The following is a 16,097-nucleotide window of genomic DNA, read 5'->3' on the forward strand; positions in this document are numbered from 1 at the left end:
GGTCATTCATTTTCTTTATATGTGTATAGCAAAAACTTCTTTGAAAAATCCCAATTAGCTATAGTTTAGATATTAAGCATGAAACATCTTCTAGTGAGTCAGAGTGTCTACAAAGTTTGTTCAAATAAAAGCCCTAAGGTCAAAATTGGCCCCGCCCCGGGGGTCGTTGATTTTCCTTATATATGTATAGCAAAAACTTAAAAAACCTTCTTTGAAAAAAATCCCAAATAGCTAAAGTTTAGATATTAAGCATGAAACATCTTCTACTGAGTGTCTACAAAGTTTGTTCAAATAAAAATCCTGGGGTCAAAATTGGCCCCGCCCTGGGGTCATTGATTTCCTTATATGTGTATAGCAAAAACTTAAAAAATCTTCTTTGAAAAAACCCAAATAGCTAGAGTTTAGATATTAAGCATGAAACATCTTCTAATAAGTGTCTACAAAGTTTGTTCAAATAAAAGCCCTGGGGTCAAAACTGGCCCCGCCCCAGGGGTGTCATCGTTTTTAACTATATGTGTATAGTAAAAACTTAAAAAAAAATCTTCTTTTATAAAACCCAATTAGCTAGGGTTTAGATGTTTAGCATGAAACATCTTTTTATGGGTGTCTACCAAGTTTGTTCAAATAAAAGCCCTTGGGTTAAAATTAACTCTGCCGGGGGGGGGGGGGGAAGAAGGTCATTGTTTTCTCCTATATGTGTATAACAAAAACTTAACATCATGAAACATGTTCTAATGGGTGTCTTAATTCCAAGTTTTTTCAAATAAAAGCCCTGGGGTTTAAACTGGCCCCGCTTCAGGGGCCTATATACAGGTGAGCGACCTCAGGGCCATCATGGCCCTCTTGCCCATGGCGGATTATTTCAGAAGATGTTTAAGTGAGAATATGCAAGGTAGTTTTCTGTGTCAAGAACAAAGACACAATACATCATTTCAGATGTCATAAGACCATTTCACACCGAAGCAGTTGTGAAGGAAGTGAAAGATGGAAATTTAGGGTATGTTCTTACGTTTGAAAAACAATTGCAACAAAACAATGAAGACAAAAGGACGTACTGCTCAGATTTTGAAACAATATTAAGGGATAGGTGTATGTAATATTTCTGAAAGTTAATAAGTTTAGCCATGCAACAGCTGTTATCGTAAGTAACATGAAATTTTTCATTACAGTTTTTTTATAGATCTGAGGATACATATAGGAGTTTCTAGCAGTTTCATTTGCTGGCACTTATTTAAACCTTTATATTTACTGATTTTACAATTATCAATAGAGTAAAACAGGAAACCATTAACCTTGACTTTCAAAGTAGAAGGCTATTGTAAAGTTCATCAACATATTTTAAATTGTCATTTGAAATAGCCGGCAACAATGTCAAACATCTACTTTGTCTAAAGATCAGATTCCCGTTTAAGTCATTCTCAAATTAAAGGTCTTTAAAAATCTTCTCTTCTTCTGACTGGCTGCTTTTTTGAAGAATTGATGCATGCCAAAAAGTCTTCAGCATCACCTTTAAAACAGTTGATACCTTTTCTAAACCATTGTGCACTGTATGGTGCCAGTAAGGTTCAAAGTCAAGCAAACCTGGATTGCCATTGACTGTCCTGTGAATGGATTTGTTGGCAATTGGCTCATGAGATGAGCAACGTATAAAAAGAATTAATGGGTATGTATACTTCATAAATCATTCCATAATTCAAACATAGCTTTACTTACAATAACAGCTGTTGCATGGCTTAACTTATTAACTTTCAGAAATATTACATACACCTATCCCTTAATATTGCTCCAAAACCTGAGCAGTATGTCCTTTTTGTCTTCATTGTTTTGTTGAAGTAGTGTTTCAAACGTAAGAACATACCCTAAATTTCCATCTTTCACTTCCTTCACAATTGCTTCGGTGTGAAATGGTCTTCTGAAATGATGTAAGTGCCTTTGTTCTTGACACAGAAAACTACCTTGCATATTCTCACTTAAACATCTTCTGAAATAATCCGCCATGGCAATGACATGATCTAAATGAAAAATTAGAAGCTGCTACTTGAAAACAACACAACAACTCAGATTCTGTGACTTGATGTTTCTAAGGTTCTCTCTGTTCACTTTTGCTGGGGTTGAAAGTAGCAAGTTTATCAGATGAAATCTCTCCAGAGGCTTTAGCAATTTCAGCCACTGGTTAACCATCTTTCATGCTGGACACTTTTTGAATAATGTTTTACCAAAATGTGTAGCATAAAGTGCAATAAGCCATCTTAGTATTTCCTTTCACATAATTGTAATTCTGTAAATTACCAGAAAGCTACTAATTCTCCTCAAGGCATTGTCTCACTTTTATACAGTAGTCTCAGACATGGCTGATATTTGGTTTCCTACCTTTCTACACATATAACTAATAGCAGACCTGATATATTGAAATTTCTAAGTTCTGTGTACCTTACCTTGCCAACCGACTGTTTCCTTCTAAAAACAAAATTCTGAAGAAAGGGTAATCCCTTTTTACTTCTTATAGCACAAACTTGAAGAACAGACATGGTCCCCTCATTATATGGGTAAATCTCTTTAAAAAAAACTTCTCTGGTTAATGAAGATTATAATTTTTATAAAAGACATGGTATTTCTGCGTCGTTCTGTTATCTTTACTACTTCTTTTGTAGATATTATCTCAAGAGACTTGCTTTGAATTTCATCATTGACAGTACTTGAAAAAAATCTAAATAATTTTTTTTTTGACATAAAAGGCCTTTGTCTTATTATTGCACTGCGTTGCAAAGTGAAAATGCAAATGACGAACAGATACTCAGCAACATTGTGTGAACGTTTGTGATACTGTGGCAGGCATTGAAATTCTAAGCCAAAAGCAGTGTCTAAGTAATATCTACTCACTTCATTTTTCGGCAACAAATTTTATAAATAATGTAGGATAATTTTAATTATTAATTTAATAATGCAGATGACATATAACGTGTTTCATCGTAATTATCATATATATACGTTATTTAACAAACAAAATGCAATAACAACAGTTTTAATAATGTATGTATATAAATATAAAGTGTTAAAGAAATGACAAATCGCTCATAGACTCAAGATATATTCAAAAGAGTATGTTTATTGCAGGTTTTAATGACACTAACAAACATGGGTCATTTTCATCATTTATTAATAATTTAATTATTTTTTTTAATTCCGATAATGATATCGTGAAATGCATTATTTTAAAATGAGAAAATTAAAACATGTAAAAACTGGAAACAATGGAACGATAAACAATATAAACAGTTTTTTAACTGCACGCAATAGAATACACCCGTCAAACTATATTAGTTTTTTTTAAAAATAATATTTATGCCTCAGTCACAAATGACAAACGGCCCCGGGCGGTGTCTACCTTTCAAAAAAAATCGTAATATCGGCCGGTGTCCATCTGACAATCGGAGGGCAGCAGCAGAAAATGTTGTTCATCGGGCCAGCGCCGTCACATTTAAAGTACTACTTTAACAGTGTCCAGGCGAAAATGTTCGGGGTCAGTGAGTTGAAAAAGTCATCTGGCGGGGATCGCCCGATCGCCGGGCGGCGCCCCGTCAACGTTTTGTTTTTTTGTTTTTTTTGTGTTTTTTTGTTTTGTTTTTATTTTTTTTTGAACGGACGATTGTTTTTTTATACAAAACACCGATTGTAAGGCAACCGAGCGGACATCGCCCGAGGCCCGCCCGGCGCCCGAATAGACACCAGTTAGATAACGGTATCCCCCAGTATCCGGGCGATTCATGCAAAGGCACCGGGCGGTCATCATTTTGTCGTACGTCGATCGCGCAGCATGAGTTTGTTGTAATTGCGGCTTGGGCTTTTTGTAATTGCTAAAAATGAAATTGTGAATTCCCTTGGAATAACGTGAACTTAATGGCCGAGCACCAACACTGTTAATCACTACAAAAAACGATAACGATACATGGTAATGTAATTAAACAATACCGGTAGTTGTAATATTCCGACACATGTAAAAGGATTAATCTTTGCGATTGTCGTTATGAACCGCAGAAATAATGTTCAGGCATAAAAAGTACTTATACGGTAGGAAAATATAGAAAAAAAGGAGGTATATCAGAATATAAAAATATCGACCTGCCCCTAGTATAAATCGGAGTGTCAAATGTTTTGATGGTTTTCTCTTTTGTATTATAGGTAAATGAAACAACACTTCCCTGTCTTCACAATATAAAACCCCAAAATAAATTAATAAAATCAATGTTCGAGTATCTGACTATGATCCTTTTCTCTGTCTTCATAATAAGTAAACGACAGATAAAATCCAGCCAATCAACGAGCATGATCTATTTCAATCTCCGACAGACAGTGTGGTAACTGGAATACTACTCCAGTTAACGCACTGTGCATTTATATGGGTAATCGATTTAACTCTGAAACATATGTTCAATAGTAAGGTTTCCGAACTATGATTCAAGTATGGTGGTCATGTATTTATTTGATTAATGGTAAATAGGTAATTTCACTCTTCGTGATCGTGAAAGTCAGTATTCTGTTTATTTATTGCAATGTTCTCTCTTGAAATTTTTGTATTTACTCATTCTTATTATATCGTGTAATGTTCACCCTTTAAATATGTTTCAATTGTTTTGTGTAATGTTCTGTCTTTTAGATTGAGTTTATATGCAATCAGTAAGTAAGTATTTCGTGTTATAGTTACACTTGGAAATTTTTTACGTTACAAAGGTTCTTAAATACAAATTAACACAGATTTTTTTAGCAATATTTATGATAATACAGATTTGTGTTATTCAATTTAGCCCATGACAAATTAACCTTTATATGAGAGTCTTCTTTTTTTATGGCATACAAAGTAAATGTAAATGTTAAAGAAATAAAAGTATGATATATATGCATATATTCCAGCACCAGGAAAAGTTTCAAATTTTGTTCTCACAACGAGTCCTGGTGGAAATTATACAAGGATGAAGATAAGCTGGCAAGCCCCAGACATATTGCTACAGAATAGTGTGATAAAATCATACAGCTTTTTGTATTTTGAAGACCAAAAACTTGTAAGTTTTCATGAACATTTTCCGTAGCTAACTGAAGAAAACACAAAAGGAACATTTTATGTTCGGCAAACGATTATACATCTTTTCTTCTTTGTTGAAATAATTTCTTTTACCTTAAAATATTTAATTGCGCAATGAACTGAAAATTTCAGTACAAATAATTAATATGTGATGAAAAATATAATTGTAATGTTCAGATTGTCAGAAGTGTTATGTCTTTAATCTTTAATATACATAACTTGTTGCTTGCCATTTCAAACCAACGTTAGCCTTGTTTATATCAATATCATATGTTTATTAGCATGATTACCTCATGAACGTTACAGTAAATTTGTTGTTCCTGACTCAGAATGTTGGTGCTGGTTTTAATTATCAGAGACCGGTTTAATATGTTTAGATAATTGTTTTGATTTCAATAAATCATGCCAACTGTCCAGCCAATGTTATTTTAGTGCGCTCTGGTCCCTGCCAAGACTAAGCGTTCCCTTATAATTAATGATCCCTATATTTAGAAAATCAAATTTTACTTTTATTTTCTTAGAGGGCGCTTCCTGCATTTTGGTTGGTCAAAACTGTCCCTAGAAATAATAATTACATGCAAATGCAAGATTTGCCGCCTTCCCAAGGTGCAATTGAAAAAAAGATTTCGGAGTGTGAAGTACGAATCTTGTGCATTTTTATTTATTAAGTTTCGGGCACAGATACCATTGTTCAGTAAGTTTATTTTTGTTTTTATTTGCCTTCGTTCGGGAAAATTATTGTTTAAATAATTTTTGTTTTAAAATAATTACATTTATTATTGTTAAGGTAAATACATTAACAATTTTATGTTAAGATAGATAAAACTGTATCCTAGTTAAAACTTTGATGTAAAAGTAGATAATCTGTAATTCTATCAATTAATAAATTTGTTAACATTACTAGCAGCTGGATTCCCACTGTATTTGCTAAGGATGAATTATATATGTGACTTGTTCATTTGTAAGTATGTATTAATTCTTTGTATGATGTTTTATTTGTTATTAATGAAAGTATAACTGTTTAACTTTCAGATTACCGCTATATACGCTAGCTATATACGTTGTGCGATACACTATATACTCCTCAAGCTATATGTTGTTTCTGGAATAAAAGTGGAAAATATATAGCGCGTGCATTGAATCGTTTTGTTGCCCAAACTTAGTGAAGCTGCCCATTACGACTGTGTCGTAGTGTCTTTGTAATTTGGTGAACAGTTGAAGTGATCACCCGTATTAACGTCTTCTTTTTTCGGCCACCCACGTAATCTAAACTGTGTTCTACAGTAAATGAAGAGCTGTAGTTGTTTTACAGTTAATGAACAGTATAGTTCTTACATTTGTCAATTCCAAATTTAGATACAGCTGCAAGTTATTTTAGATAAGGTATTTAACCTTTTATATCGAAACAGTCATAAAACTGTAGGAGTTTTGTAACGTTGACAATAAAATAGTTTTAAGCATATACTGATAAACTGACTAGTACTCCTTCCCTTATTTTCAGGAAAATAGAGTTGTAAAAATATTTGATCACCAACTTTCGCAACTGTATTATTATGAAACGTTCGTCAATGTTATTCCAAAAGAGTCATATACATTTGAGGTTTGTGACCGTCTCATGTTTGATGTATTGTTCACATGATTTCTTACTCGTCCAAAATACTTAAACTTTCAAGTACATAAATGTATGGCTTTTGTAACCGGTTTCCCCCATTTTCCATTGCTTTCATGTATATTTTTGGTTTTTCGAATTCACATTGTTTAGCCAATTTTATTAATGCGAGCTAAATCAATATGAAACCTTAATATTCCAACGTCTTTTTTCAGTGACAAAAGTTACAATTGTAGTTTGAAAAGGAAAAATTTCTTACCTGTGAAACGTTTATTGGAGTCTTTGTCGGTATTTTTAGAAATGTATTCAAATGACTTTCCTCACCCATTTTACCTGTGTAATTTATCATTTGTTCGTCATATGTAAGAAAGATGTAAATTTTTTGAAATATAAATGGTTATAGCTTGAATATCAGTGTAAAAATTACTTGATAGTTGACAGAAGGAATGTGATAACAATTTTGTACGTTTCCGGTTAAAGCAGTAAATGATCAAAACATGACTGGAGAAAAATACACAGAAACACAGATTGCCCCTGCAGGGTGTATGTCATTATGAAGTATACTTGTTCAAATTCAATCATATATTTTTAATCTTTTATTGGATGTAGGACACACTTCGGTCAATGTTGATCCTAATTAGGGAACAGCTGTTTGAAGGATTCTGTATCGTCATTGTAAGCCCATGATTTGCTAACATCGTGCGCTATTATACACTCTTATATTAGGAAATTTTGTTTTGCTTTGCTTTGTTATATTAGTAGCACAAAACAGCACAATGAATATTGTAATAAAAAATATATAAGCAAATAAAATATAGAATATGTTGAATTTTGAATTTGTTGATGAAACATAAAATTTCACGGTTTGTGTGTGAAAAATAACAAAAGAAATAAAGCTGACTGTATTGCACTCTTGAATATAATTGGAAAATATGTCGGCCTTTAAGTAAGCCGTTAGTAAAAGTACTACCTCTAAATATCAACATCTTAACAAAACTGAAAACAAGCGCATACCCCGATATTGTTATTTAACTTTAAGGGCAAAATGCTTACTCTTCGACATATTCCTTTGTACTTTTTAAAATAAGCTTTTATTTGAAATATCCCGAGAATATAAACATTTATTTTCAATTATTTTATTTTTAAATATGTCAGTTTTCTAAAAGTTTACACTTTAGAAAATGAAGTTGAAAATATGTAATGAATAATGATCGTTATTAATTGAAGGTGCAAGTAGTTAAAAGGCTTATATGATATGTCAGTATACATTCGCATACATAAATGACTTCTTTTCATTTTTAATGACCTCTATTTGTTCGGATAATAGTCTTAAAGAAGATTGATATTAAAATTTGCAAAGAATTTGTAAACTTTGATTATGTGTATGTTTAATACTAATCGATGACCTTTCCATTGTTTCAGTTCCGCTTAATGTTGAGGAGCAATTGCTTCTAAAAGTTATTACGGCTTGTAACAATGTTGAAAAAAGAGAAAAAAACAGAATTACTGTGACAATCGTTGAAGAATTTTTTGTAGAGTCAACATATGGAACAATACGTGCGAATGGCATCATTGCATGTGTAAAAGTCTGCGAATTATCCGGTAAACCACCTACATAAAAGTTTAATATATTTTTGTATCTTTTTTGCTCATTAATATTTTTTTTACTAAAAGTTTCAACATTTATTGTCATTAATCAAAAAAAGTCATAAGAGTAAAGAGTATCAAACTGCTACTTGTACATCTTTCTGAAAAATGATGCAGGGAAAAAAATAACTCAGTTTTATTTCTGAATTTATTTAATGCTGCCTATGCAGTTAAGATGTTAAAAGATATTAGTCATAAACTCAATGCGTTCTTGTTTCCTTCAAAGATATTAAGACACTAGCCGCTTTTAATAGCATGTCCAACTGGAAACAGGCGGTAAATGGCGGATTTACTCGGTATAGAATTACCAGCTCGTCTTGGCTTAATAGCCTAAAAAAAAACAAGTTGAAAGGTAATTTGTTATACCATTAATATTCTACAGCATAAAAACTTTGGTACTACTTTCTTAATAGACCTTTTTACGACGCTGTCCGTTGCTATGAAAAATCGATCGGAAGTGGTATTTTCTCGCGCATGCGCAATCTACGTAGGGCAAAAAGAGCATTGCCCTACATAGAAATATAATAGAAGTTCATAAACAATTCCGAGTTAGTTTAAGGTAAAAAGTATAAAACTATATGAAATTCCTTCTAACAAGAACATAAAAGATGCCTTTATAGCTTTGTGACCAAGTTTGCACGGAAAGACGATTGTTTAAAAATTCCCTCATAGGATCACGGACTTTAAATTGACATTTCTTTGAAAAAATGTGGTAATATATATGTTAGCAAATAAAAAGGTCAACTTAACTGTTATTGAATAGTTCATAAAAAGGTAAAAAAAAATCTAATGAGGTAAATAAACATTCCGAAAAAAGTCAGAAAACATGATATAATGCATTTTAAGTTTTCAGTTTACCTGATTTTATCCTTTATCCGATTGATGCCATACATTTCTTTCAAGTCACATAAATATATTTACATTTTTTTTTCAAAATATTGAGAAATTAAGTTGGGTAGTGAAATAACACACTTTTGATCATCCGGTTCCTCATAACACGTGTAAATGCACGTCACACTATTTGTCACTTCACAAAGTCAATAAACATTGATGAGATTAGTACACAGGCATGTAAAAGTTACTTAAATTACGATTTTCATAATTTTACGTGATTAACTATGTCATGGTACTAAAACGTCCCGGTTGAATGATATTGTAAACTAGCTGGATATAAACAACCGGTCCATTAATCTGTTTGACTCTTACCGCCTTGTTGATGGAAGTGTACAATACAATAAAATAATACAATAGTATAGTAAGTGTACAATATTAAAATTAAATCGTTTACACCCTGCTGTTTCAGTTTAAAGTTCTGATGGAAAAGTCGTCTAATAATATCTTAAAAATATAACTTAATTTATGTACATGCGCTTTTTTCATTGAATTATTAGTCCCTCATAGTTTCGTATATATTTGTTATTGATATAATTAACGTTTTAAGTACTTACTGCTTTAAGCCATCCCAAAATTACTGTTTTCTTGGTGCATAACTTGAAATCGCGTCTATTAAAGCTTTTTAATATGATAAATTGTATTCATCGTTATTGCGTTTTTACCCTACGTAGAATGCGTGTGCGCAAAATGCAACATTCGTTACCATGAACAAATCGTAATGTAAAAAGGTCTATATTTAAAAGATATACAAGAAATTTTGAACAACAATTCAGTGACCAAAAATTACGTGCCAATGTACAGACTTGTCTGTTGGCAAATACTAATAAAATCATATTTAGTTCCAGCAGTTAAAAGGTTAACAATGAAAGAGCAACTTAAAATTTAGAGCAACACTGCAATGATACGTTTCTCAGGTTTAAATATTATAAAGGAACAATATATGTATGATTACCATCCGTAGATAAAGATATTACGTTATCGCCGTATATGGATTATACAATTGGTGGAGATGTTTGTAACAATATATCCCCAGGAGATTACTGCAATGGACCATTGGTGCCTGGAACAGAATACATGTAAGTCATGATTGGTTTTACCAAGGAAAACATTAAAAATTTAGAAACGTACCTAATCATAACTCTTGAAATAATTAAACAGATCTTATTTTCTCTTTTTATATGTTTATGTTCAGTATTTATTAAATTAACCTCAAATATCGATACCAAATGCATTGTTTTTAAATTTAATATTACAGATTTGTTGCAGTTGCTTGTACAAGTGGAGGTTGTTTGTTGAGTAATGAGTATGGACCATTCTTTACTCTCGATGGTATTGTTTCTTTCTTACTTTAAACATGAAAATACTTACAAATATAAACTTAGTACAAATATGTAAAATTACCATTAATGATAATGCAACTATGTTCTAAGTTTTGCTGCATTAACTAGTACTATGATGACAAAACAATATAACATTGCTAGCAAATAAGTTACTGATATGATTATATATAAGACTGAAAAAAGTATAAATATGTTACATTCTGCTTTATATGAGAAATATATTTTATCATGAGCTACTTTCGTTAATTTCTAAGGTCTATTATGCCTCAAAAATGTTTTGTTTTTTTTCTTTCTTAAAAGCTTTTTTTTGTTCTTTATATATTAAGGTTTATAAAGATATCACTCATTGGCCGATTATATGGCCAACTTTTGGCTTTATAAAGCTTTTTAGTATTTAGTAGTATAGTTAAAGTAATTTTGTATGGATATCAAGACACTGTTTTGTTAACAATTTGATACTTACTCGTAACCCAATTTTTGAATGTTTGTCATTTCTCAAGGAAGTGTTTATTCCTTTCAGTAGCATAATAAGCCTTTAATGTAGGAGTAACATGTTCAGAAATTATTTTGCAGTTATTGAATATTGTTGTAGAAATTATTGACGACAAACGTAATTCCCAAACTGCCGCTGTGATCGTTGGTGTTGTTCTTGGTGCAATTATAGTAGTGCTTGCATTATACGCGATTTACACAACACTTGTCATCAGAAGTTATAAGAAGAGTGAAGGTAGTTTGATCCAACATAATAATGCTTCATATCTTTACATGCATATTTAATTCTCTAAAAGATGAACTTCAAGATGATTAAGTTTCTTATGAATTCATTCATGACGTGGATAAATCGAGGGAGTTAGTTTTTTACATTCATTCTCAGTTATTGTAAATAATGTTTGGGAATTATTATCCCAACTTAATTATCCCAACACATAATTGTAGTACATGAAAACTGTATTTCAATTACAAATTCTGACTATAATAGCTTTTGCATTTCAGGTGAAAATAAAATAAATAAAGGCCAAAAACGGTAAGGACTCGTATACATATAATCATTTACACTGTTATCATTAGCAATACTTATTTACATTCATATGATATTTTTTCTGTGCGAAAATGTGTTGGAAAAGTGTTCTTTAAAGCTATAATTCAAAATTCTCTTTCCTTTATTCTGATTATAAAAGTAGTTTTATCTATACGTTAACGCAACACGTGCTTCTGAATAAGTAACAACAAATGCCTCAAGATCAGATATTTCGTCGTCATTTTTTACATACATATGTATACACAATCGTCATATTTGCAGTTGATTTCTATTTTCAGAAAGGGTCCGATATACGCAAACGAATCTTTCATGACCGGAATTGCAGAAATTGGCGAGGGAAATAAAGAAGCAACTACTAACAACTCTGAAACAGAATACTCAAGATTAGATGAAAATACTCGGGATGACAAGACGTATGAACGCCTTCAAGTCTTGTAACAAAAATCAACACTTTGCGTCATCTTAGTTACAGGATCTTGTCCTTATGTAACACGTAACAGAACATATCTTCCTGATGTGTGAAAAATGTTTTAAATTTACTAATGATTTCATATATGTGTAAAATCTTGGTATATCTAAACTATCCTTATGTTCTCAAATGACAAGAAATTGTTTCAGATAATGCTTACAAATCTGATGAATGGCACATTCCTTCTAAAATTATTGATGGCATAAGCATTTAACACTCTTTGACCTGGTGATCTCAAAGTCAATAAAAGTCATCCACTAATCATTAACATATTCATTGCGTTATTGAGAGTTATTGACACGGACGCGGCTGACAGACGGGTGTCTGATTGACTTTCTTACGGGAGGATATTTCATGATCAGTAGCCATATCGGCTAATAACCACTTAAAACCATAAGGTATAAATGACATTGAAAATGTGTAGTTATCTAATGTTCATGCAGCATCATATTCTCTAGTAAGCAAAGAACTATTTATACGAGGTTTGACGGAAAGGGTCAAGAAGTTTTGATTGAATTTTATTTAGATAAAACCAGAGCAGTTCAAAAACTTCATAACAAAAAGTGAATGTCCTTCTTATCTTATCTTTCAACTCAAAATATAAAGTACAAATGCAATTTTGGTAGAATGTATTCTCATTTTATAAAAGAGATATACTTGAAACTGATAAACGCTTCTCTTTGTTATACACTGTATATGACAAAACAATTATCATGCTTCTTATCAAGGATGTTACAAAATCTCTACTATTCATCATCAATATGCTGTTTTAAGGTTTAACGCTAATTTACACATAATTTGTTTTATATTTTATCATCACTCATATTCAAATAGTTTTGCTGCTCCATAATTACCTCTATTCGATTGCACTTCATTACCCTTTTCTGTATAGTTATTAATTTTACATGATAAGAGACTTATTCCTACAAAATTGATGTGTTTCATATTAGACAAGTTATATTTCAATCTCCTCTTAATTTAACTAATTAAAATGTATTAAATATGTAACTAAAAACTTCCTGTTAAAGTCCTACTTTAACTTTTATTTCTTGAATGCGTAACATTTATTTAATTTAAATAAATACAATAAATAATCTGTTGCTATGGACTTTTCTTTAATTGCACTTTATGAAATAAGCTGTAGGTTATATGGAAACAAACCATCCTATAGTAGCCAATCTTTAAGTAAAGATCAAGGGTGTGCATCAACCTAAGATTCAGTAGAAATCCGTTACATTTTATTAACATTAATATTATGGTTGGGTTGGAAGTCGCACCAGCACAGTCATAAGAGCAAGTTTAGACTGTCAGGAGGATTTATACCAATTTTGCGATTATTAATTCAAAAACATTTCTTGACTGTAGCCATATGGAAATAGTCTTTATTCGGTTATAGAAATAAAAGTCCGTGAGCGTCAGATATTTGTTAGGAGTTTTTATTTAAAAATAAAAAGTTATCCACCTTTATCCGTCGCCGTGCGTCATCTATTGTTCGTCGTCAACAATTATTTCAATTTTAAAACAACATTTCCTCTGAAACCATTAATAGATATAAACTTAACATCACATTATTATTATCATCATCATCATCATCATTATTATAATTATTATTATGCAATTTAAATAAACTAAGTCATATCATAAAGAATTATAAACCCTTTCTATGTACGGTACAGTAATTTTAATCAATTATTATGATTATGTATAATTGTCAGACCTATTGCTATATCGCTATTTTGCTATTAGATACACTAATTATCAAACGCAAATGCCATTAAAAATGTATTACAAAATCAGGTCATAAATTATATTACATATTTTATAAATGATTTTGTAACAATTCAATAATCAAATACTGATATAAATATACATGTATATACAAACAATGTGAAGTAAGGAAGTGGTAAAACTTTTGTACAATTTAAAAATAAATAACTTAACAATAAATACTATCAAGTACAAGTTAAGTCGGTCAAAGGTCAAGGTCACAAGAGCCTTGGTCACTCAGAGTTTGTTTAACTTATATCTAAAGAAATTTTGGTTCAATACATTCATTGTTGGTAACCATTGGTATATAACCAGCCGTAAATAGCGTGAACTTTGTCCTGCCCAGCCGAATTTTACAAAAAAATCTTCATTCAGGTATTAAAGCAGACCTTCGGATTCAGAAAATTGTGACATATCTTATATGCACAGCAAACATTTAAATTCGCAAAAGTCTAAATGCAACGGTCATGCTATTAAAAATAAGTATTTTATTATTGTGTTAGTTTGTGATTTTAGAACCTGTACATAGCCTGTAAGTAGCTTTCCCTGTGCAGTTTAATCATTGCATTCCTTAAAAGTTGCTTTTTATGTATATATCTTTCATTCAAATAATATTTTTGTTATTTTAAAGAAGTTGTCAATGGTACAAATGTTGTCCAAATGAAGGACATTCGCTATTGGTTTTAGAAAAAAGTAGTCATACGGTTTAATGTCAGCTGTCCGGTTAGCTCAATAACTAGTGTTGGAGTGTAAATTTGGCGACCTGAGTTCGATTCTCTGGCGGTGCAGGTGTCATGTACAGAAGTTTCAGTTCCTTGCGAAAGTAAAGGTAACTAGTACTAGTAAACTACTTGACGGCTTGCCTAGGAACAGTGTGGTGGCTGAATTGTGCTCTGGTGAATTCAATGTGGCTTATTGCCGTGATCTGGAGTAAAAACTACCTATACCACCACCAACTAGAATCTAGTTACGAATATTTTAACTACCAAATGACTCCACATTTACTTATTCAGATGAACCTTATGATTTCGGTGCCAACGGCATCTGGAATATCGAATATGAGAGATATTGTACTATTTCTTTAGAGACCGTTTGCTGAGATGTGAATGACATTTAGAATTCTACACATTCTAAAATGTCCCTTATATGCATATATTTCAAAGGACACTCAATTACAGTGTATCTTTGAAGGTTAAATTATGATATATATTGATCATTAAACAATACTATAACTTCAACTTAATGGAAGCTCCTTCGTTGTAAGTAACTGCGTTCTAAAAGACATATTCATAATTTGTATATTTAAACTTACTTTTACCTTTTATAATCTGCAAGTGTACTGTTTTTGTAGTCTTCAAACTGTAACGATTATTTAGTCAAGGTTGGATCTCATTCCACTCAAAAGTACCTATCGGCAACCTTTGAAAAAAATATTAATTAGCATGTATGAACTCATGGACTCCTGAAATAAATATTAATAATGTAGCTATAGCATAGAACGATTAACCACAACTAAATGCTCATTGCTAAAAATCGTTTAACAAGGTATATATATACAAGTACTTCATATTTATTACAATCTCTTCATTTTTAATTATGAAAGAAACGCTTGCGATTTTATTCAGTCCAATTGTTCGTTTATTTACCAATATTTATTGAGTAAAAATTGTTAATTACCATACAATTTGTGGCCATAAAATCATTAACTTGTGAATTTTATTACCTCCCTTTAATAAATGTCATTAATTCACTGCCAGATTGTACGGATTATGCTCAATGTCCGTAATATTATAATTTTTCAGTATAAATAACCATATTGTGTTTGCCGGGAAAAACGTTATCATTTAACGTTCCCGCTTTTTTTCATGACGTTACGTCATTTGTTTATATGTTTATTGTTTATTAAAGTTTCGGCTGAAGATATGCGAAGAAAGCATTGAAAGCGCTACCGATTTTACATAGAGTTTGTTATTTCTTAAACATTATAATTTTATCTATATATATATATTTTCTTTGTTAGCCGTATAAGTAATAATGTATATAGGAATTTCAAAAAATGACTTCAAACCACTTGCCCCTCACCGCTGTGGGTTCGAATCCCGACAGGGACTTTGGATTCTTTCATGTGAGGAAGCTATCCAGCTAGCTTACGGAACGTCGGTGGTTCTACTCAGGTGCCCGTTCGTGCCTGAAATAATGCACGGAAGGGCACCTGAGGTCTTCCTCCACCAGAAAAGCTGGAACGTCGCGATATG

At 31.6% G+C, this 16,097-nt stretch overlaps 1 protein-coding gene across 1 annotated transcript in view; it reads left to right on the plus strand.

The window, feature by feature from the left end:
• LOC132729831 (titin-like) overlaps positions 1-12,339 on the plus strand; it is a 67,991-nt gene extending 55,652 nt beyond the window's left edge. The window contains exons 12-18 of the mRNA XM_060715660.1: positions 8,109-8,288; positions 8,560-8,685; positions 10,189-10,303; positions 10,483-10,556; positions 11,160-11,294; positions 11,561-11,591; positions 11,885-12,339. Of these exons, the coding sequence (XP_060571643.1) occupies positions 8,109-8,288; positions 8,560-8,685; positions 10,189-10,303; positions 10,483-10,556; positions 11,160-11,294; positions 11,561-11,591; positions 11,885-12,044 (821 nt within the window). The 3' untranslated portion in view covers positions 12,045-12,339. The remainder of the gene's footprint in view (positions 1-8,108; positions 8,289-8,559; positions 8,686-10,188; positions 10,304-10,482; positions 10,557-11,159; positions 11,295-11,560; positions 11,592-11,884) is intronic.
• Positions 12,340-16,097: the final 3,758 nt, after the last annotated feature.

The sequence above is a fragment of the Ruditapes philippinarum genome, unplaced genomic scaffold (assembly GCF_026571515.1).
Source record: "Ruditapes philippinarum isolate M1 unplaced genomic scaffold, ASM2657151v2 ctg8823_1_1_1_1, whole genome shotgun sequence".
In the NCBI taxonomy this organism is placed as follows: domain Eukaryota; kingdom Metazoa; phylum Mollusca; class Bivalvia; order Venerida; family Veneridae; genus Ruditapes; species Ruditapes philippinarum.